This window comes from Ovis canadensis, chromosome 25, assembly GCF_042477335.2.
Source record: "Ovis canadensis isolate MfBH-ARS-UI-01 breed Bighorn chromosome 25, ARS-UI_OviCan_v2, whole genome shotgun sequence".
NCBI lineage: Eukaryota > Metazoa > Chordata > Mammalia > Artiodactyla > Bovidae > Ovis > Ovis canadensis.
The window spans coordinates 19,048,868-19,072,462 of NC_091269.1; the positions used below are offsets into that span (position 1 = coordinate 19,048,868).

Consider the following 23,595-nt stretch of genomic DNA (forward strand, 5'->3'; position numbering starts at 1 on the left):
GGACAGACATTCCTTTGCAACAGACACCGCTGCCAGCAGCTGTGCGACTCCACGAGGGTCTGAGCCCAGGAGACTGTGACAAGAAATGCCGCACCAGCTCCAGCTCGACCGCTCCTGCCCTCCAAGAACTAAGCGTTCCCTTAGTGTGGCATGTTAGGGCCACGGACTCCTCCCATGCCAACAAGCCCACCCTCTGGCAATGTGACCTTGCCACTTCTCCCATCTAGAAGCAGAATCAGTTTCTCAATCCCTTTGATCTGGCCTAGCCTTGTGACTTATTTTGACCAATGACACTTTGGTGGAAATGACAATATGTGATGCCTGAAGCCTACAGCCTTAAGTTCACCTCCTCAGAGTGCTCCCCGGAGGAGAGCACTGGCATAGGAGGCCAGTCCAGCCTAGAGGAGGATGAGACTCGGTAGGAGGGAACCAAGAGGCCCCAGCAGATTGAATAGCACCGCCTGCCAGTCAGGTAAGACATCTGGGGACGTGCCAGCTCAGTCAACCCCAAACGTGGTTCAACGAGGGGGCCCATGGGAAGTCAGCAGGACTACGTGTCAAACCCACTGAGTTGTTTCAACTTAGTACATCCTGGGATATTTGTTATGTATTAATAGTTAACTGATACACTTGACAATTACATCAGGAGAAAATGTGTTTTTTCCCCATTGATCTGTAGCCCACCTAAAATACTAAGAAAAGGAAGAACTCGATGAATAAATAAAGTTGTCTTGTCATGATAATAAGAGTACAGAGGAGCCAAACTGTGCATTAAAAGTGAAGCGGTATGCAGGATTAGAAACAACCAAGACATTTCTGGAATCTTCTAGAACTACACTGTCCAATAAGGTAGCCATTATCCAACAAAGTAGTGACTGAAATGTTAGTCAATTAAAAAAACACCCTTCAGTTCCTCAGCTGCAGCAGCAAGTCCGATTACTCAGCAGTTGCTGGGGACTGAGGCTGCCACGCTGGGCCAGACTCAGGCCAGCCCACCGCTACAGAGTGCTCTGTTACGGAGCTGACTGCAGTTTTTTTAACAGAGGCATTTCTAATGTGGGAGAAAAACACAGAAAAATGGGAATAATCTAACTTTTCTGGATTATGCCTGGGAGACACAATTGATCAACAAGGCAAGGATAGGTGATTTTATGTAACAACTTTGTCTAGCAACAAAAACATTGTCTAATTTTGGGCACAATATAAATGGGAATTTCCCTCTCCCTTAAAAAAAGAGGAATACTTTAAATGAGTACTTGATGCTAATGGCATCTCTAAATTAAACATCTATATATTAGAAAAACCTGTTATCACCTTCAGATTCTTCACTAATGATACAAAATCAACTCAGGAAAACCTAAACTTTACATAAAAGTACACAGTACATCTGAATGAAAAGCAGGGTGTCATAAAATGTAACAACAAAGTTAAAATAACATTTTTGCTGAGGTATACTATTTTTCTCCTTTTCATCTTATTTTCAATGCAGCTTTGATTCTTGCGGTAACAGGTCCCTACCAGCCCTGGAATTGTTTACGTAAGTCAGCAAAGAAAACGGACAACAGCAGTCACGTCCCACCCAGTGAAACACCCCAGAATCAGCAAGCGAGGGTCTCCTGCTGTCATGGGAGAGCACAGAAGGCACAGCAGAGTCCGGAGTCCAGCCAGTCGGGGCTCACAGCAACGGGGTGCTTACTTGGTGGATGAAGTCCATAAGGAAAGAGTGGGCTTTCATCTTGTCTTCTAGCTGGTGGAGAATAATCAAGGATGTGTTGCTGAACCCAGGTGCTTCTGGTGAAGCAACAACAAGACAAACACATGACACGCTGGCTTGACAACTACTGCTACTAAGAGTTGAGAAAAATCTATACAAAAGGAGAGAACTGACCTTTCAATGCAATTATTAATTACATTACCCAAGAGGTTTAAGATTTATAGGAAACCTTTGGGGCTTTGATAAAATTCATACCACAGTTATTCAAAACACAAATATATTACTATTAGCTTCATCACTTTGTATTATTCTAAGCCTGAGAGTTCAAAACAGTCAAAGAAGGTGAGCACTGCTGTTTCCTTCCCAAGTCTCCAAGGAGCCTATTGCTACTTACTAGGTAGGAAATTAGGGAGAGAAAGGATTCTTGAGACCGTTCCACGGTCCTTGGGAACCACCAGGTAGCCCAATGCTGCCTGGAGGGTAAGAGGAACAATCTGGAGAAGACCCAGGGCAGAACATGTGCCCACTTCTACAGGCCAAGGTTTGATCACTACTGCTGTTAGAAAAACATATAATTTCTATTGGCCAAATTCAGGAGTTATGCTAAAATTATCATTTAATTTGGGGCTGGTAAGTGCCAAATGTTTACCTATGCCACCAATTTCCTTTTAGAAATAAAATGCTGACAAAGCTAAGTAGAGCTAATTAATCTACTTCAGACAACATGTAGGATTTGCTCCAATGTTTCCTCCATTTCTGTTCTACCAGGCAGATCTGTTCTGAGCCTTGTGTGTGTGTGTGTGTGTGCGTGTGTGTGTGTGTGTGTGTGTGTGTGTGTGTGTGCGAGCATGCGTAAAAGAGATGAGGCAGGGTTTCTGTTGTGGCTGTTCCTTACTCTGGGTGTGCTGCATGGCTGGCAGGATCTCAGTTCCCTGACCAGGGACTGAATGAGGCCATGGCAGTGAACACTCTTGAATCCTAACCACTAGACCACCAGGGAACTACCTGCACTGAGCCCTTTTAAAAATCTGCTATAAGGAAAGTTACAAACTTTTACAAAATACTGAATTAATACTAAATAGTTTCAGAAAATAAAAAAAAAAATGCACCAAGAAATGCCTGAACAAAAGAACCAGAATATTCTTCTCGAAACAGACCTCCCTGCAACATCACACTTCACATGCTCTTACCCTCAGGCACAGACTCAGCCCAGCGCGGGTCAGAAGCTGGGTAGTCGTCCAGCAGGTCCACGCTGATTTGGGTGACAGCTTTGTCTAGCTCACAATCGGAGTCCAAATCAGAGTGAGAGGAAAACAGCTCATCAACTATCATTTGAGCATGACCTAAATCTTTTCTGAAATAAAATTAGAAAACAAAAGTATTAACAACTCAAAGTACTAAATTCACCATGAAAGTTAATTGTGAAGTTAAAATCCCATATGTTAGCCCCAAGTTTATCACTTTTAATAACATTTATTTAAAAGGGAGACAACAATTATCCATTCCTTAATTCAACAAATATATGCTGAACATTTACGATATGCAGACTCTGGAGACAGAACAATAAACAAAACATCAGAACACCGTCCCAAGACTACACCTACAGCGGCAGGAGGAATAAGACAAACAGGCGGTGGCACACACACACTCGGCAACTAACAGAGGGCCATGGGGCACGCGGAGGAGAAACGTGAACCACCGGCGGGGAGGGAGCCTTCCTGGAGGAGAAGGTGCAGGAAGGCTGGGGAGACTGCAGGAGGGAGACACAGCGGCAGAGACAGGACCCGGCACACCCGCATCAAGAGAAGGGAAGGCCTGGGGAATGGCGATCACCCAGAGAGGAGGGAGGGAAGAAGGGTCCAGGGCAGACCTCTCAGCAACACCAGCAACTGAAGGACAGCGTGCAGAAGGGCTCAGAAAACACGCGGACAGAGTGTGAGCCTAGAAGGAAACGCGATTTGCTCTCGTTTTAAAAGATCATTCTACCTATGCTATGGAGATGGGAGATCAGACCTGAGGGATATAAATACAGTGAGGAAGTTCCTGCAGAAATTTATCCAGGCAAGAGAGGATAGAGTTTCCACTAGCAGTAGCTGCAGCAGAGGAGGAGACAAGTAGATAAAGAGATACAAGAGAAAGAGATACACGAGGGAAATTCTGGCCATTGGTTGGATCTGATATGTAAAGACAAGTCCAAACAACTGAATGTGGCTGGAACATAGGCTAGGAAAGAAAGAATAATATTTGGAGAAGACAAGCACAGTTTCAGATGTGTTACAATCAGCTGCCTGTGGAACACACAAGTGCTTTTGGACATTCGTCATTATACGTACTGGCCCAGGGCAAGGTAGATTTGTATTTCTTCAGCAAGTGAAGCCTGGGAAGGAGAAAACTTTGTGCAGGGAGTAGAGAGAGGAAAATATGGAAGACAGTAACAACTGGAGACCACTTTTCAGGCAGTTTAGCTATAAACAGGAACAAACAAAAGAGATTCTAGCTCAAAGGGGACACAAAGACTGGTCTTTGTTAAGAGTGGCATGTCAGAGATATAGGACAGGGTAACTAAGAAAGTGCAGTCTCAAAGGAAGCAGGACCCAGTGGCACTCGGAACAGACAGAGATGGGTCTCGGGAAGAACTCTTCTTCCTGCTCTCCGGGGAGGTAAGGAGAAAGAGGAGGTGGGATGCAGGTAAGCCTGTGCGTGGTGAGTACAGGGAGCTGGCCTCATGGCTTCTGTTATCTCTGTGGAACAGGAGGCTGAATCAACTGCTGGGGGGCGCGGGGGTGGAAGGGTAGAGGAGAAATGGGGACAGAGGACGTGAAGAAAGGGTTGAAATGGTCTCTGGGCAGTACAGGAGACAGAGCTGATCAGAGACACACAGAGGAACTGCCAAAAAGTGTTAAAGGCAAGGTTGAAGCTGGAAACCTAGTTGTGCTAGAGGTTATGGGAATACAAAGTATACTACGGCAAGAGCGCTCAATAATGAACTAATTTACTCGAAAGATGAAGTTTCTTAAAATTCTCACAAACAAGATTTTATATTTATACTGAGTTCAGCAAAATGAAAATCAAAAGAAAATTAATTTCAAAGAAACCATACTAAAAAATAGTAATGTTACCTTTACAAAAAACTAAACAATATTTAAACTACCCACCAATTTGGGCCCCATGGAAATAATCCCGGTTGTCACAGGCTGGGGGAGAAAGGATGCTACCAGCATCAAAAGGGAAGAGGCCAGAGACGCTGCTAAAAGCTCTACAATTCACAGGACAGCCCCACAGCAAAAATTATCTGGCCTCAACGGTCAGCAGTGAGAAGACTGAGAAATGCTGCTTTAAAGGTATAATTCCATTTGTGAAAAGTCTTAATTTTTTAAAGACTATTGGCTGATACCATCCCAGAAATGATTACTTGTTAACCTCATGGTACTTCATGCTAAACAGTATAAGTAGAAGGCACAGTTGTGTTAGAAGCCCAATAACACCAGTCCTAAGGTTACTATACTTATCAGCACTTAAGGTCAGGGACCCCTTTCGTACTTAATCATCTTCTCCAGTAAAACATTTAGAAATGACTATGCTGGGCTGAATGGTGTTTCCCCCAAAACCAAGTACACTCAGAAACTCAGCATGTAACCTTACTGGGATATGAGGTTTCCGAAGATATGATCAGCTGAGCTATGATGAGGTTATCCTGGACTGGGGTGGGCCCTAAATCCAATGACTGGTGTCACTACCAGGATGTGCGAGGACAGGTGCTCAGGGAAGACAGCCACGGGTGACAGTGGAGACGACCGGGGGGCGCAGACGTGGCCCAGGGAGCCAGTGGGCGCAGCCACAGGAGCCAGCGAGGGGCAGCAGTGGCCCTGGCCCAGAGTCTCAGAGGGGGCTGGCCCTGCTCGCACCTCCATCTTGGACACCAGGCCTCCAGACCTGTGACAGAATACATTTCTATTGCGTTAAGCCACCCAGTTTGTGGCAACTTATTACAGCAGGCACAGGAAACTAGTACAATGACTCTATGACCATATAAACGTTGAGATGAGACAAGACTGTCCGAGCTGTACAAAGGATAAAATTATACAAGATAAAATCATAGTATTAATCCAAATCTTGGCAGTCAGATTGAACACTATGCAATAAAACAAGATTAAAAGAATATTATATAAAAACAGAAACCAAAAACTGACCTGATGGTGCCCTCCTCTGGACAAGAAACTAAGCTTAGCAGACCGTCACTACAACGGCCCAGAACTTTCCAGACATGAGCGCACCTCCCCTTTCAAGCTGAGAGGGCGCCTCCGTGCACCAGACCACGAGGAGTGGAGTTACAGGACCACGAGCTGAGAGTGAGGGGAATGGAGGCGGTACAGTATGAGTGTCTCTTAAAAACAAAGATCTGCTGAACCAGAGCTCCAGAAACGGTAAGCGGCTGTCCAGTCTCACACAGCTAACTAGGGGCAGAGCAAAGGCTGGATCACAATTTTCCTGAGTGTTAATTCCAACATAAATGGAATGCACAACATTTAAGGAAGGTACCAGACACATACTATGCAGAATGTGTGTGGGGGACAAGCAGAGATGACTGTACCCAGTCAGCAAGTGTGACGGAGCGAGTGCAGCTGTCTGCTCCACCCTGTGCACACCCTCTTGTGAGCATCCTCCCCCGGACCTCACCAGGGCCCCTGGGATATTAGTAACCATGACCAGATAGAGACTTGAGGAGCGCTCATGTAGCAACACTTGCTCTCTCCTGCTCCCGGAACCCTGAGGCTTGAGAGAGGCCAGGGCAGCCTGCTAGATGAAGAGACACCATGTGAGGCAGACGGAGCCGACCAGCCAGGGCCCAACGCGGGCAACTGTAGCCAGACAGCTGGCTACTGACCTCAGACCACGCACGAGCTCAGGCAGGACCAGGAAAACTGCCACCCCCAGCGTAACCCCGAACAGCTGAACTCAGGACCAGGAGCTGTATTAAGTAAGCCAGAGAGTTCTGTGGTGACTGCAACAGTACAAAACTCGACCGCCAGGCCAACACTTTACAACAGCTAGGATGACCTTCGTATGGAATCTCACTGCCTTCACACCCTACATAAAAGACGCTCCCACGCTACCTCTACAACTGCCATTTCTAGTGCCACAGTGTGGCAACAAGGGCAAGGGCTGTGTCACAGCATGCTCTCCCCAGCCTGGCTGGAACCCTCCCCCAGCTGCCAAAATCAGAACAAGAGCTTGCTAAAGTCCTAAGCTCAGAAAAACACCTCCGTGATGGCATCATTTCTTCAACTCACTCCCACTAGTCAACAGATAAGTAGCAAATGTCAGTAAAGTGTCCTTGGACATCAAAAGAGCCGTAATTTTAAAAACTTGTTATACCTGCAGAATTGCAGAAAAGCAGCTTTGAGCAATTTGGTTTTGTCTTCCTGGGCAATAGTGTCATTCTTGGTAGAAGTATCAAAAACCACACTCTGTAACATAATAAACTATAGTTTAGAGTTGAAGGTATAAGAATATTCTTAGTTACTGCAAAAAAATTAGACCAAGCTATGAAGAAAACAACACAGACATACAAGCTGTTTGCCATGCTCTCTATATCAGTGACTTATATACTTAAGACATTTATGGGAACATCAAATGATTAATTAAAGTCCTATAGAAAATGTACATATAATTCAGGAATTATATTGTGAGTAAAATTATCTGGGGATTTCATCACAACACAACCTTTGGATAGGCTTACCCTTACATCACAGAGTATATTTCTAATCATAATGGTTGATTTCAAGCTTAAAGAAAAACTTCAGAGAAATTTAAAAGAAATGGAATACTATTAAGATAGCTTCAGAACATATGGCAGGATTGTGAAAACTACATGATTACAAAAGAATGAAAGTTTTTTAAAAAGTTACTTTCTGTTAAAACTGTTACTAAATCATTTTCATTTTGAATTACACAAAAAGTCTATATACTTTACATATTCTTCAAACAGAAATTACTCAAAAGTGTTAATGCTTAAAAGAACAATAAAAATCTCATAGATTATGAGCTTCAAGATGACAGCGAAAAAAATGACAGTTTTTACCCCACTTTCCCCTCAAAAATCATCCCGGAATACCAAGAAGAAAAAGAGACTCAACCCCCACACATCTGTGGTTCCAGCTACACAAAGATGGAAAGCAGAGGAAAGAGTGGGGAGGAGACCAGGCAAACTCGAGTGGTGTGGTGACAGAGCCCGAGGACAAGGAGCAGACAGCAGGCACAGGGTTTCTACACGTGACTGGGCAAAGCTAGAGAGAAAGACATCTACAGAGCTGCTGGAACATGATGGGAGATTAAACCCGGTATCAGACAAAAGTAAGCAAATATACTTAAGTGTAAGTTACCCCAAGGCCTTGTCTTCAATAACAGGAGGTCTACAGATGATGAAAAATAATGAATGAGAGACAGCAATATACACATATTACTTAGAAATATGGAGGAAAACACCAAAAAAATAAAAACACCTAAGAGACTTAAAAGTAGTCGCTTCTGAATAAGAGGACAAAGGAAATGAGAGAGATAAAAGAACTAACATCTTCATCATAACTTTTAAAACTGTATGACTTTCAAACATTTGTGGGAAATAGTCCAATAAAAATGTTTAAATCCTTTGTAACAGGTTTCCTTGGTAGCTCAGTGGTAAAGAATCTGCCTGCAATGTGGGAGATGTGGGTTTGATCCCTGGGTGGAGAAGATCCTCTGGAGAAGGAAATGGTAACCCACTCCAGTATTCTTGCCTAGGAAATCCCATGAACAGAGGAGCCTGGAAGGTCACAGTTCGTAGGGTCGCGAAGAGTCTGACATGACTTAGCAACTACACAACTGCAACAAAATCAATTATATTAAAAAAAAAAACAAATTATGAAACCATGTTACCTCATTGCCTGGTCCAGCAACTGAAGATGCTAGGGAATCTTCAAGATCTTCTGCTAATATGGACACATTTTCCCTTGAAGTAATAGACACCAATCCACTGTTTCTAGAGAAAAGGATAGGTATACCCCCGCAGGAACCAGCTCCTAAAATACTGTCTCCTAAGAGAAAGAAAAATACGCAATCAAATACATATTACCAAACAATACCCTCCTAAATCTACTTCCCTAAGCAGACGATCCTGCTGACAGCCCTTTACTGTGTTACTCCTACTCTGAACCCAGTTGTAGCCCTGCATCAAGTCAAGGCTCCTCGCTATCTGCAGAGGCAGGCTGAGTCCTCCATGGTGGTGTGCAAAAGCAGTGAGTACAGTGAACCAAACAAGAAAATCGTCCCTTCTGCAAGACGCAGAGCAACAGCTCGTCAATCCTACTCTGACTTACTGAGTAAGCCAACGGGAGGGCAAGGAAAAGGTCTAAGCATCTCACCCAACCAGTCAAGGCTCTGGGGCTGGGACCATGCTCACCTGGATTTTGCCCTTTGCCCCTTCAGATAAATACTATCTGCTTGTTTTTCCTACTCCTGGTTGGCTTCTCCCAACACCACCACCCCCGCCCCCACCACAGCCCCCTTGCATGAGTCCAGTGCCTGGGACTCTTCTCACCCAGGAGTCTGAACAAACTTGTTTAAAGAGTATCAACTCAGAATAAGTCATTCTTACTGACCAGGAACAAACAATTACTTCTCTGAGCACCAGTTCTTTCTTTCTTGGCCTCTTCTGGGGAAAATGTTACTATTTTCTGTCTACAGTAAAATTGGGCTCTCCCACCCTCCCGGTCTCTCGGCAACTGTAGGAATGGCACTGAGTTATCACAGGTGGCACACTTGAAGCCAAGCTTCTGCAAAGAGAACAAAAACTTCTCAGAAGGACCAATGAGTTCCTGATCCTGCTTTCCAAAACCGATTACCCACCTTGTGTATTAAAAACAATTTTCTCCTGAGGAAGAGAAAGCTTCCCAGTCCCTGTGGAGCACATGTAGACAGCACTTTCAGTGTACAGACAGGCAGTCTGGCTTGAAAAGTTTGGGACCATCAGCCGACATACAGTCAAGTCTTCAGACTAAAAATTAAAGATTATATTTAATAAGAATTGAAACAAAAATACTTTTGTATGACTTCATAATTCACACTTTTGTACACTATCTCATAAAAATGACAAAATAATTCACTGATTATCCTTGTTAAAATTACCTGAGATGATTTACAAAACATGACAGAAATAAGTTTATAAACATCAATCAGAGAAATCATTTGCTGAGTTGCAAATAACTAGCAAAGTTTGAAAATATTTCCATGGTGGTAAGATTTCAACTAAAAAGCCTATTAACAAACGTGAGAAAGAAAATAAAATTAGTTCATTATTTTAGAATTTAGATATACTTTTAAAACAACCCCTGATAAATACTGTTTCTTTCTTCACTGTCCAGATATCAAGCATAAGAAAACTGAGTTAATTTGTTCATATATGAAATTAGACAAATAGAAATAAGGCTTAGTAAGTCATAAAATTAGCAAAAGCTCAAAAGGATACTTTATTAAAAGAATTTTAAAACATAAAAGTGGAATCCCATAATTTTTTAATTCTCAAATTGTCTTCTTTATCCCTTTCGCATTGTCTGTGAAAAATTTTAACACTGAATGTATTTTTCTTGTATAATCAGAACACATTAAGGTTTATTTCTGTTTGAAATAAAAGATCAAATTAAGATTTCCTTACAGTAGTCAGTTATGCAAATTGTATTAAGAATAAGTTCAATAGAATTAGATACTACTTGTGTGGGCCTCTCCTAAATAGCAGCAGTTATTAAACAATGTTAAATTGCCATCAAGAAACTTATAATTAGACAGCTTGTCTTTTTAAAAAATTTACTTATCTTTAATTGGAGGATAAACACTTTATGATATTGTATTGGATTCTGCCATACAGCAACATGAATCAGCCACAGGTGTACATATGCCCCCTCCCTCCTGAACCTCCCTCCCACCTCTCAGCCAATCCCAGCCCTCTAGACTGTCTCAGAGCATTTGCGTCCTCGGTGTCATACAGCAAATCCCCACTGACTACCTGATTTTACATATGGTAATGTCTATGCTTAATGCTATTCTTTCCATTCATTACTCCCCCTCCCCGCCCGCCCCATTCCCTCACGTCCACAACTCTTGCCTTTTAACTATTCACATGAATTTTAATAAATATATAATACAGTTACCTACAAATATAATCCTATTTGAGCAAAAAGAGGATTTTTCTGTAATATATAGCACTCAAAACCACAGTCCAATTCCCATCAAGTTTCTTCCTATTTTTCACTCTCCAGTTCATCATCAATATTTTCTTTCTACTTAGTAACACAGAAATGAAGCTCCCTTCACAGAGCTGCAGGAGGAGCACACCGCTCACTCCAGGGCTCCCACTCTCACTTCTCTTTAGCTGAGGCTGAACAGAGGGTGAGTATGAGATGGCAAACAGAATGCAGTGCCTAAACACTAGCTACTTAAAATGTGTTTCTGGGAATTCCCTGGTGGTCCAGTGTGGACTAGGACTCTGCTTTAGCTGCTGAGGGCCCGAGTTCAATCTACGGTCAGGGGATTAAAACCCTGCAAGCTGCACGGCGTGGCTAATGACAATAAATAAACAAAGGGATTTTACTTTAAAAAATGTATTTACATGTGACTGCACCAGGTTTTAGTTGGGGCGTGTGGGATCTTTTATTACAGCATGCAAACTCTTAGTTGCGGGATGAGGGATCTAGTCCCCTGACCAGGGATTGAAGCTGGGCCCCCTGCATTGTGAGCACAGAGTCTTAGCCACTGGACCACCAGGAAAGTCCCCCAATAAAGAGATTTTTTAAAAATTAAACATATTTCTAAGCCTTACAGGTGAATATCTCAAAGAATCTGACCTTGCAACGGTTAGGGAGAAAAAACTCAGCAAGTTACTGTCACTTGGTCATTTAGCTTGTTAACAGAAATCTTACCTGAAAAGGTGGGTTATACTGAGTGACTTCCACAGTCACTGAATCTGACATTTGGTAGCCATTATCTTCTACTGTTATCAGAGAGTAATAGACAAGGCAGGGGCTGTCTGCCAGGTGCCATGCTGCTGCCAAAATTAGGAGCCCATCACTAATCAATGAAAAAGAAAGATATACTGTCTCTTTGGAAAACAGTTTGGCAATTTCTTAAAGAGATAAGCATGCATTTACCATATGACCTAGCAAGCCCAGTCCTAGATATTTACCTAAGAGAAATAAAAACTTATCTTCACACAAAAACCTGTGTACAAATGTTTATAGTGACTTTACTCATAATTGCTAAAAATGGAAACAACTCAGTATCCTTTAACTGCTGAATAAACAAATCCTGGTAAAGCTACTCAGCAGTAAAAAGGAAGGAAACACTGAATGAATATCAAATTCATCATGCTAAGTGAAAGAAACCAGACTCCAAAGGCTTTATACTGTATGATGCCATCTACACCATAGGGACAGAAAAGACATCAACGGCTGCCAGGAGCTGGAAGTGAAGGAAGGGCTTGAAAAAGGAGTGTGAGCACGCATACTCAGACTATAGCCCATCAGGTTCCTCTGTTCACGGGATTTTCCAGGCAAGAATACTGCAGTGGGTTGCCATTTCCTCCTCTAGGGGACCTTCCCAACTCAGGGATCAAACTCATGTCTCCTGCACCTCCTGCACTGGCAGGCAGGTTGTTTTTTTTTTTTTTTAACCACTGAGCCACCCAGAAAGCCCCTGACAAAGGGGTACAAAGTAATTTTTGGAGTGATAGAATTGTTCTGTATCTTGATTGTGGTTGTAGTTAACTGACTATCCACTCGTCAAAACTCACCAAACTATACACTAAAAAGGGTACAAAATATTTACTGTATGTAAAATATAACTCAATAAATCTGACTTAAAAAGACCAACAAATCATCAAATACAGGGATTAGCAAAGTGCAGCTCTCAAGTCAAACTGACCACAGGTGAGTTTCTGTAAATGAATCTGTCCTGCGAGACAGCCATGCCCACTTGTCTGTGTGCTGTCTACAGATGCTCTACTGCTACCCCTGGTAGAGTAAGATAGCTGCAACGAAGACCACATGGTCCCTAAAGCCTAAGAATATAGTTTTGGACCCTTTACAGAAAAGGTTGCCAAGCCCTGATCTAATCTGCTTTTTAAAGTTTACTTTTGTACAGAAGAAAAGCATTTTGGTTTTACCTTTAATAACCAATCATAGAACTGCTACTGTATATTCAAGCTGCTGTATAGGTGAAAACAAACTTTTTTCCATCTTAAAAATGTATGTGGCCCTCTTAAGTCTAGCAAAGTTGTTGCCACCAACATAAAAAAAATTAAATGGTCTCTAATCTCAACTCCTAAAACATTTAGGAGCATTTTTAACAACTTTCATTCAAGTTTCAGAAATATTAACAGGATGGCAAGCACTCTCTACTGACAACTAAAAATAATAAAGCAAGCTACTGACTAGATGACATGCACTTCAAATCAAGCAGTCCCGATACAGCTCTCATTTTCCTTCTCCACTGTTCCCTTTTCCCAGCTCCCCAACTCTTATCATTTCTACCTGAATTCTCTCAAAAACTTCAAGGACACTGGTCCAAACTGGAATATACCGGCAGTGACCTAAACAGCTCCTGGATGAGGGCGGTGAGCAAGGCCACAGAGAACTCAGTCCTGAGAGCCTTCCTCTGCACTAGGCAGGGAGGTAAAGATGGCCATGCTGTGGTGAGTCAACTGAAGTTACTCCGCAGACTGGACTGCCGTGTGGTGAGAGGTGCCAATGAGGCCCAGAGACAGGCTAATAAAGAATTCCTCAGGAAGTGGTGCTTAGATCAGCTTCATTTCACATCTTTACCAAAAAAAAATCTTCATGATTAAAATAACATGAAGCTATTTTGGGTAGTAAAGATGATAGAAAGATAATTAATTTGCAAATCAGTAAAAACTTCAACAACTGATCAAGAAAGAGCAACAAGCATCAGGGAGACACATGCTTCTTACACAGAAGACACCTACTCAGACGTGGAACAGTCTACAAGCATCAGTGGAACTGAGGATACAGAGGGTGACGACTGGACCTCTTGGAGCAATGGTGGGAGGGGGCCAAGGAGGAGAATGAGAACTGCATCTCACAGGCCCGACAAGAATCAAGTCACGCCGGCACGACAGCATTCTGTGTCTGCCTCAGCACAGCAAGTCCTAAGCATGCTTCTCTGTGCTCAACCTATGTTTCCATTCTGAAAATTACATGTGAAAAAATGTTCACATCCTCTTCCCCACAGTTGGCTGCATCCTGGCACCAGTTCTAAACTTATGATGGAGGTCCAGTAAAGATAAATTAAAACAAGATAAACTGTATTTAATTGAAATGGTTTTGGAAATTAAGCATATACATTATTTTTACTTCTTTAATCGTTTACACATAAGTTTATCAGAAATTACAAAGAAGGATCCTGACAAGCCTCAACAGCCCATGAGAGAAAAATTAAACAGCAGAACTGTAAGCCAAGAAACAAGCAGAATTTGTTCTACTAAATTACTCTAAAACACATAAAAATTATCCTAACTTCCAGGAAGCTGTGTTTTAAAGCATTACAAATCATATGTTTGCACTCATTATAAACTATATCCAGAAGCTCTACTGTAAACGGCTTTTCAGTTCTATATGACCATAATATTAAAGCTAAACAACAACATGGGATTAAGTAGCTTTATCAGACTAACTTGAGATCTTAAGCACCACCAAGAGCATTGGTTCTCAGAGGCAATTCACTCTGCGTGACTCAGTTATAAACCATGACTGAGCCAGGACAAAACCTCACCCATCCTTCCTTTATTCAACACAGCCACAAACCCAGGCCAAAGCTCCCTCAGCAACGAAAAAGGGACTGGAGAAGAGCCCCCAGAACCTCCACTGAGTCAGCAGAGACGACAGCATGGAACTCAACCAGCAGCGGGGCAGGCAGCTCTCAGGAGCTCCAGCTATTCGAGCAGAACAGATGATCCCTAACAAGGGCAGACAGCTAATGGGACACTCAGTGGAAGGCGGAAAACTGCCGACACTTCTGAAACGAATTAGCACTGCCAGACAGAACAAAGCGATTCAATAGGCGGACTAATATAAGATTAGGGTTAGACACATCAGAAGAACAGACAGCAAGGGTGCTTATTATTCTATAACAAACACCAATCTGTTTTTCCAAACAACTACCTATGCTCTGCATGACAAATGAATTGCTTACCAGTTTTGCTTCAAATCCAAATACCGAATGTTGACCCCTTCTTTAATAGCTTCATAGTTACTTTCAGATCCCTACATGAAAATATCAACAGTGTAAGCTCCTTCAGTATAGAAATCATTTCTTTTCACCTTTATATCCCCAGCACCTACTAAACTGCCTCATCCACAGTAAGTCAAACTTATTGAATGAATAATGTATGCATTTAAAAAATTAAGTAAACCAGTGAGTCCCAATACTTCTAAAGATTGAATACTCTGCTTATCTGATGACTGAAATGCGTTCTACTAAAAGAACTAGCAATTTTATATAAATAAAAATGACAGAGATGAATGTTACTGTTCCTTACCCAGATAGCATCAATAATGTTTTCCTTCAGGACTCTATTTATATCCCAACTATGTGCTTGTTTTTCTGAAGAATCATCTAATTCCCATTTACTGATGTTTGAACTTGTCAGGCTATAAAAGCTCGCTCGGTCTCTATCCCAGAGGACGCTTGAAAGCTGTATGGAGAGGAGAAAAAAAGTTTATAGATTATTATATTCTAGTGTCAATGATGATTTTCCTGAAATTAAAAAATCGTATATTTTATAGCTATTTGATTAGTAATCCTAGCAGAATTCTTCATTTAGGATTCAAGGGAAGAAGTGATCCTGAAATAGACCTTGAGAGTAAGGAGGATTTTCATAGGCAGAAGGCCCAGGAAGAGCAGAGTAGGGAGGCAGGAAAGTCAGAGGCTCTTTAAAGAACAAAACACAGTCCTGCTAAACTAGAATGTGGATTATAGCTAGGAAAGAAGCAAAACTAAAGTTCACACACAGCACAGTCTTGAATGTCAGTTTGTAAACCAAGTAAGCTAAGGAGATAATATCCATAGCTTGTGAGCACAAGAGATGTGTTACAGGAGAAGCAATCTGGAGGGGTGTGTGTAGTTCCACACGTTTATATCACTTCATCTCCCTTGCTTCTGAAGAACACATCTAACCCAACTTAAAAACTGTGTATATATGACTGCTGAACTAAAACCCTATTTGTCTCCACTTTTCCTGTCACTATGACTCAAATCTAGAGAAGCTGGTAAATATTCTGCCCCATAAAGAGAGGGAGACACACATACACACACAACCAGGATTTTATACCTGGGTCTCTGAAAAAGGTGACAGTGCCATTAGAAATAGGTCAAAAGAAAAATGAGTTTTGTAAGTCAATAGGAGAGAAGAGAACACGAGCAATTTTCTTCTAGACATGTTAAAGCTTACGTTCAAAGACCATTTAAGGAAGCAGATAATGACAGCAACCTGAAATCAGAGGGAAGAGCCCCACTTCATAAAGGATGTGGTACTGCAGTACTTAGCAGGGCTAATGCAAAGGGACCTGCTGCATGGCACAGGGAGCTCTGCTCAGTGTTACGTGGCAGCCTGGGTGCACAGGGAGTCTGGGGGAGGATGGCTACCCGTGTATGTATGGCTGAGCCCCTTTACTGTCCACCTGAAACTGCCACAGCATTGCTACTCAGCTATACGCCTATAAAATAAAATGTTTCAGAAAAGTCGGGGGCGGGGGAATGTGCTCTCAGTTCACACACCTGTGGGCACGCATCTGTCGCTGAGCAGTTTTGAACTTTGGGCAATTTTGGTAGCCTCACTGAGGCCATTTCCCCATTTATTTAACACAAATGGGACATGAAGCTCTATATATTACGGATCACAATAATTACAGGAGATAACACACACAGGGCTCCTGGCAGAGCAGATGCCCCACTGCTCTGTTAGTGCAGTTAGTTGAAGATGTTAGTTCCCAGCATCTTCACTCACTACTCCAGAGTCTGAGCCACAGCCCAGCAGACGTCATCCACACAGACAGCTGGAGGCTCGGGGGTGGAAAGCACACTTTTGGTTACGTCTAGAAAGCAAAACTAATCCTTGAACACATTTATAACTTTACATCATAGTTTTAATTCAAAAAATGAACTTACCAGATAATCTATAAAACTTAAGAATAATTAATGTTACAGAGGATGCAAGAGGGTTAGTATGAACTCATCTAATCATCATAATAAAAATGCTTCACTGAAAGATCAAAGTTTTCATCTCACATACACCACTGTACATACAGTGGCAACGCTAACTTCATAGGAGACTGCCAACTTACTGATTTCATTAAGAAACAAGCTAGTAAAACAAAGTTATTTTACCAACTTACAATGAGATCACTACTAGGAGATAAAATTCCCAAAAGAGAAGAAACCTTCCGACCAATTCCTGAGAGCACGCCTTGTCCTTGAGGCAGGACATGCTGATGGATTTTTCCTATACTTTCAGGTATCAGGCGGATTAGTTGGCCCCCCGATGAGGATAAAATAAAACTTCCTCCCTGTGAACAAATGTGAAATTAGTTCAGTTAAGTATTTAAGACTAAGAAAAGAAAATGAACACAAATCACTTTGATATGCTTCGAGGGAAATTATCTGTACCTCAACATAAATCTAAAGAATAAAAAAAGAACAGTGCTATTTTTTAAAAATAATTTATTTATGAATCCATTCACTTAATACTACACAGAAAAACTTCAGAGCCATTTTTTTAATTACTTTTTTTAAATTCTGACTTTTAAGTTATAAGTTCACATTACATAGGTTCAACAAATTAAGAATCAGATTTTATTTTTTTGGTAAACCAGCAGAATATGTATTAGCAAACCAGTCTTCCTCTAAGAGTTTCTGAATCACTCTCTAAAGATGTTTCTGACAGAAACGAATACCACTGGCTACTATGCTCCACTGACAGGTCAGAGTCCCACGAGAAGGGCTTCCCTCGGCCTAAGTGCTCAAATCCTAGATTCTTACATTCTTTCCTTGCCTCCTTTTTGATCTTCTCCCAGCCCTACCTGTATGATCTGCTCAAAATCACAAATTTTTAGTCAGCCAAACCTGAATTCCAAGCCAAATGACAGTTTCCCAATAAATATAAAAGAATATCCATCGTATACCTGTACTGCTGTTAGGAAACTGTAGGTCTTATCACAACCCAGATCTACGAACGTCTCTGTGTAGGTATCTTCACTCGCAAGGCTTGGCCAATAGCGGATGGATCCTTCTCTGGTGGCAACCATGACAGAAACAGCCTGAAACAAGATCATAACACTCAGCAAACACAAGAAAAGGAGCCCAAAGCGGCAGTCTGACGACACTGACATAAAGAAACCAGCGCAATGCATTACTCATGAACAGAAATCAGGGGAAAAATTCTTTTTTTCCATATTTAAAGAATCATCATACAATAAAACTGACATTTTCTCCTCCTGTTTAATAATTCTATGAACTTTTATACTCTGGCTTCTCTTCAGATCATACAAAATGTTTCGCTTTTTACAGTCCTATGAATTTTGAAACGCACGGTGGGTCAGATGGTAAAGGATCTACCTGCAATGTGGGAGACCCAAGTTCAATCCCTGGGTTGGGAAGATCCCCTGGAGAAGGGAATGGCAACCCACTGCAGTATTCTTGCTTGGAGAATTCCACGGACAGAGGAGCCCGGTGGCTACAGTCCATGGGGTCACAGAGAGTCAGACATGACTAAGTGACTAAAACTTTCACTTCTAGACTCCTGTAAGTCCCACCACAAACAGGATATGGGAGAGTCCATCAGCACCAAAGCCCCATAACACTTTCCCTTTGGTCACAGCCTCCCCTCCCCTCCCCCCTGGCAATCCCCATTTCCATCATTATAGTTCTGTCTTTCTGAGAACGCCAAACAAACGGAATCATATAGAACAGAACCTTTTGACAATGGTTTATCTCATTTAGCACAATGCCTTTGAAATTCACCGATGCTTTTACTGCTGAGCAGTATCTCATCCTATGAAAGAATCAGTTTATTTATCTGTTCACTTGCTAAAGGATATTCAGATTGTTTTCATCTTTGGCTATCAGAAATAAAGGTGTTATGACATTAGTGTATTGTTTTGTGTGTGAACAAAAGCTTTAATTTCTCTAAAATAAACAGCCAGGAATGGAACTGTTGGGTCATATGGCAAGGGCACTTTAACTTTCTAAGAAAGTGAGAATCAGTGGCTGCACCATTCTGCATGCCTATCAGCAACGTATGAGGTTCCAGCTGCTCCACATCCTTACCAGCCGTTGCAGTCAGTGCTTTTAACTGCAGCCACTGTGCTAAGAGTGACCTGGTATCTCACTGTTTTACTTGCATCCCCCTAACGGCTAACGACGTGAATGTCTCTTCACCGCTTATGTGACATCCTTATATTCTCTTTGGTAAAGTGTTCAAGTCCTATGCCTTACTTTTTAAACTGGGTTGTTTGTTTTCTTACTAAGTTTTGAGAGTTCATTTTATGTTCCGGGTACAAGTCCTTTATTGGACATTTGATTTATAGTATTTCCTACCAATCTGTAGCTCTCTCTTCATTTTCTTCTCAGGGCAACCGAGACTTGGCAAAGCCAAGTTTCAAATTTTGATTAAGTCCAGTTTATCGATTTTTCTTCTTTTATGAGTCACATTTTTGGTGATTTCTAAGAACTCTTCAACTAACCCCATGTCATGATGATTTTTTTCCTGTTTTCTTCTAAAAGTTTTTAGTTTTACAATTTACATTTAGACCTATGATCCATTTGGGGTTCATCTTTACATGAGGTTTAGGAGGAATTTTTTTTTCTTCCTAAAGATGGTCAATGATTCCAACACCATTTATTGAGAAGACCATCCTCGCTTCACTGAATTTCTTCTGCACCCCTGTTGAAGATCCGTGCACCATCTCTGTGTGGGGCGTATGTGTACACTGCTCTGGTCCATTGCCCCGTGCGTCTACCTCTGCCATGACCATTCTGTCTTGATTTCTGCGGCTTTACAGCTATGTTTCAAAACCCAACTGGGTGATTCCCCCAACTTCAGAACTCCCTTATCTTAAAAGAAATCTACTTCAGTAAGCACTTAAGTCACCCACCTGAGTAGAATGTGCTTCGCCTGAGGTAGCAGAATAAGAGAGAGCCACCAAGTTGGCACTCCAGTGGAAATCACTAGGTGGCAGCTGAAGTTCTTTGCAAACAGATAACTATAAAACAAATCCAAACAAAAAATTTCTCATTTCAAATCCAATTTTTGAACATGCACCTGACTTCACTTTCTCTGCATACTTTAGATTCTAATTCACTGCTAGAAATACTATACTAGAAATACTTTCTTCTTACATCTTTTTGATCAGGCTTCCATCGTCATTTTCACTAATTTTAAAACAAAATATAAGAGATAGAGAGTCAGGAAAACTTAACAGCTAGACCAGACCCTTAACAGAAACTACTCCAATCTCTTCCCAGACCAAAAAAAAGTCCATTGTTGAAAGAACTGTGTAGACTTCCTATGGAATTTTCCCAGTCTAATCTTGATTTGTTGAGTTGACATTTAAAATTGGCATGACTAGAGTAAGTATTCAAAGTTGCCTAGAAAATATTTCTGAGACTCAGCCAATATCAGGCTTCCTCTGCTAACTCAGGATGCCACTGCAGGACCTCTCCCTCACCTATGCTCCTAACTACAAACATGGTTTTCTAGACAGCAGGTGTACAGAGACCAGTACACACGAAGAGTTTAGGTAAGTTGGAGCCTGACTCCCAGTGGAACAGAGGCCCAGTGAGCATGAGTACTGCAAGAGAGCATGCCTGATCTGGAGTGGACAGAAAGAGGCTGCTGAGAGTCCAGCAGTGAACATACAAACGAGAGCCCCCGTGTGAAAAGCTGACAATGAAGAGTTAAACAGCATTATAAAACTTGGTATAATTCTCTCCTATTTCTTACACGTGATTCAGTAGATTCAGTGCAACACGCTCCTGTCCTCTTAGGAACTCAGTTCATTAGTTTCTGTGGATGGCATTTAGTCTTAGACTTCACTGCACAGAGTGACTAGCACGACACTCATTAAAAATGTCAATGTCTTTAACTTTATTAAATGTAAATAAAATATATCTTGTTTAAAATCATGATAAGGAGAGAGACTTTTTTCCCAATACACAAATGTGTATGCATGCTTGGTATTTCATATTACTATAAAAATGCAATCCATAATGCTTGAGTCGATTCAAATTACAGATTTCCAACAACTCTAAAAAGTTAGGGTAAAAACTCAGAGCCAATTAGGAATTTTCTCCTCTCTCCCCCTCCAGCTCTTTAAAGAATCATTACCTTAGTGATAGGTGACAGAGCAATCTTCCAAATAATGAGTTTCTCTTTGCAGACCAGACAAGCCCATCCACCTTCATCTATGTGAACAGTCAGCTGATCATCAACTGAAGAAAAAAACAAAGTACATAATTAATCTTACAGTATGAATTAAAACTGCAAAAATTTCTCATACCAAAATCTTTCTTACTGCCATACTCTTCACTCAAAAGAGTAACCACCACACACACAAGATTAACTCACAACAAAAAATACTCCTGACTAATTCAAGAGTTATTAATCTCCAAAGTAAGAGTGGTTTGACAATCACTCTTATAAATATATTGAAAGGTAAAAACTATGTTCTGGTCTTAGGTTTAATATTTCTTTTTTGTTATAAATTTATCTTACTTTTTATAATATTTAGTAAAATTCATAATTTTATTTTGATAAAGCAACACAAATAATAAACCCCCTCATTAAATACATAAAACATTTCAAGGAAAAATCATGTCCCTGCAAAAGAACAAGATTTTCAAATAAGAGCTCTTTGAATGTATGATAGATTATTATATGCTAACCTAAAGGGGTTAGGTTTCCTCAGTTTCACCTGTCGTTTCAGTTATTTGTAGTCAAATGGGGCCTGAGATATTAAATGGAAAATTCTAGAAATAACACTTCTAAGTTTGTGACGAAATCTTGCAGTGTCCTGCTGTCCTGATGGGGTCATGAATCACTCCTCTGTCCAGTGGATGGACGCTGTACCCACCACTCATCCATTAGCCACTTAGGAGTAATCCGTTATCAGAGTCACCGTCTTGGTGTTGCAGTCCTTGTGTTCAAGTAATTTTGTTTTACTAAAACGTGGCCACAAAGCACAGAGAAGTGATGCGGCAATTTGGATATTCTCTTACTGTGCCTAACTGATAAATTAAACTTCATCATAGGCATGTATGTATAGGAAAACACAGTATATACAGGGTTCAGTGCCATTCTGTTTCAGGCAACCCCTGGGGGTCTTGGAACTTATGCCTGTGGCTAAGGGAAGACTTCTCTATTGCTGCTGTAAGTTTTGGTGCTAAACCTGTGTAAATGCATTAACAGTCCTAGAAATTTAATCAATGTGAGCTTTGCTCTTCATCTGAAGACAGGGTAGAGGGGCAAAATAAAAGGCACCAGTAAGGTACAGGCTAAAATATAAATATCAAATCCTACCTAGGTTGAGTGTGGGCTTTTTGCTGAACTGGGATGCACCAATAAGGTACAAGCTAAAATATAAATATCAAATCATACCTAGGTTGAGTGTGGGCTTTTTGCTGAACTGGGATACCTGATTGGTATTTTCTTTCCCTAAAAGCACTGTGACAGCTCCAAATCCTCCACTGGTGAACACTTGAGAACCCTGACTCAGTACACCAACTGACTAGGGCTTGGAAATTTCCATGTGAGGATGAGATCTTCTCAAGTTTACACAGTCTTCAGTTTTCACATCCTGATTTCTAGAAACTCTCTCCTCTGAGCCTGTGTACTATTTGTTATTAACATGATCTGATGGCATGAACCAGGAGTGTGTCAAAGGCTTAAATGCTATTTAAGCTGAAATTTTTAGAAGGGAAAAGAAAATATATATATTTAAACCAGGAACAATGCATGACAGAGGTTAGTAGAAGTTTAGTTGTCTGAAAATAATTGTACCTGAAGCTCCCATGGACTTATTGGTAAGATGTGCTAGTTCAAGTTGATGAGAAATGTTCCCTTTTATGGAATGGAGTACTTTAAACTGCTTTGACTGTCATTCACAGTATGAAATACATTTCACAGCATGATGTAGTCATACACAATTTAAGTAAAACAAAATGAGATGCACTCTGACATTCTGCAATCTACTTCATTTTTTAAAAAACGCTGGTCATGAGCCACTAAAGTGATTTCAGTCACTACCTGCAGTGTGAGAAACACTGGCCCAAGAAAGCAAAGGATGCTCTGCACTTTGCTCTCGGAGTCACCCCAGCGTCTCAGCCTTAATGGCCTCTTTCTGAAGCTCGTGCTGACCACACCTTCCACACTTTCACTCTACTTCTCTACCAGGGGGGCGTCTCTGGTGGTCCAATGGTTAAGAATCTGCCTTGCAATGCAAAGGACACAGGTCCCGCCCCTGGTTCTGGAAGATCCCACATGCTGCAGGGTGACTGAGCCCACGGGTCACCTCTTTGGCTGCACTCTGGAGCCCATACCCCACACCTACTGAAGCTGGCATGCCCTAGAGCTTGTGCTCTGCAACGAGAGAGGACACTGCAATGAGAAGCCCATGCACTTCAGCTAGAGAGTAGCCTCTGCTCGCTGCTAAAGAAAGCCTGGGAGCAGCAATGAAGACCCAGCACAGCCAAAAATAAACAAATATTTAAAAATAAATAAAAATAATAATTTTCTGCCAAGAGAATCTTCTAATGGTGCACAAAACTGATAACATAAATTTGGC

The 23,595-nt window shown here is 41.4% G+C and overlaps 1 protein-coding gene across 1 annotated transcript in view; it reads right to left on the bottom strand.

The window, feature by feature from the left end:
- Positions 1–23,595, bottom strand: part of NUP133 (nucleoporin 133) — a 55,838-nt gene that overhangs the window by 27,306 nt on the left and 4,937 nt on the right. The window contains exons 3-14 of the mRNA XM_069572577.1: positions 21,141–21,244; positions 19,909–20,016; positions 17,938–18,072; positions 17,152–17,322; positions 15,297–15,452; positions 14,951–15,021; positions 11,665–11,812; positions 9,599–9,746; positions 8,630–8,787; positions 7,091–7,182; positions 2,905–3,068; positions 1,697–1,791 (exon numbers count right to left, since the gene is read on the bottom strand). Of these exons, the coding sequence (XP_069428678.1) occupies positions 1,697–1,791; positions 2,905–3,068; positions 7,091–7,182; positions 8,630–8,787; positions 9,599–9,746; positions 11,665–11,812; positions 14,951–15,021; positions 15,297–15,452; positions 17,152–17,322; positions 17,938–18,072; positions 19,909–20,016; positions 21,141–21,244 (1,550 nt within the window). The remainder of the gene's footprint in view (positions 1–1,696; positions 1,792–2,904; positions 3,069–7,090; positions 7,183–8,629; positions 8,788–9,598; positions 9,747–11,664; positions 11,813–14,950; positions 15,022–15,296; positions 15,453–17,151; positions 17,323–17,937; positions 18,073–19,908; positions 20,017–21,140; positions 21,245–23,595) is intronic.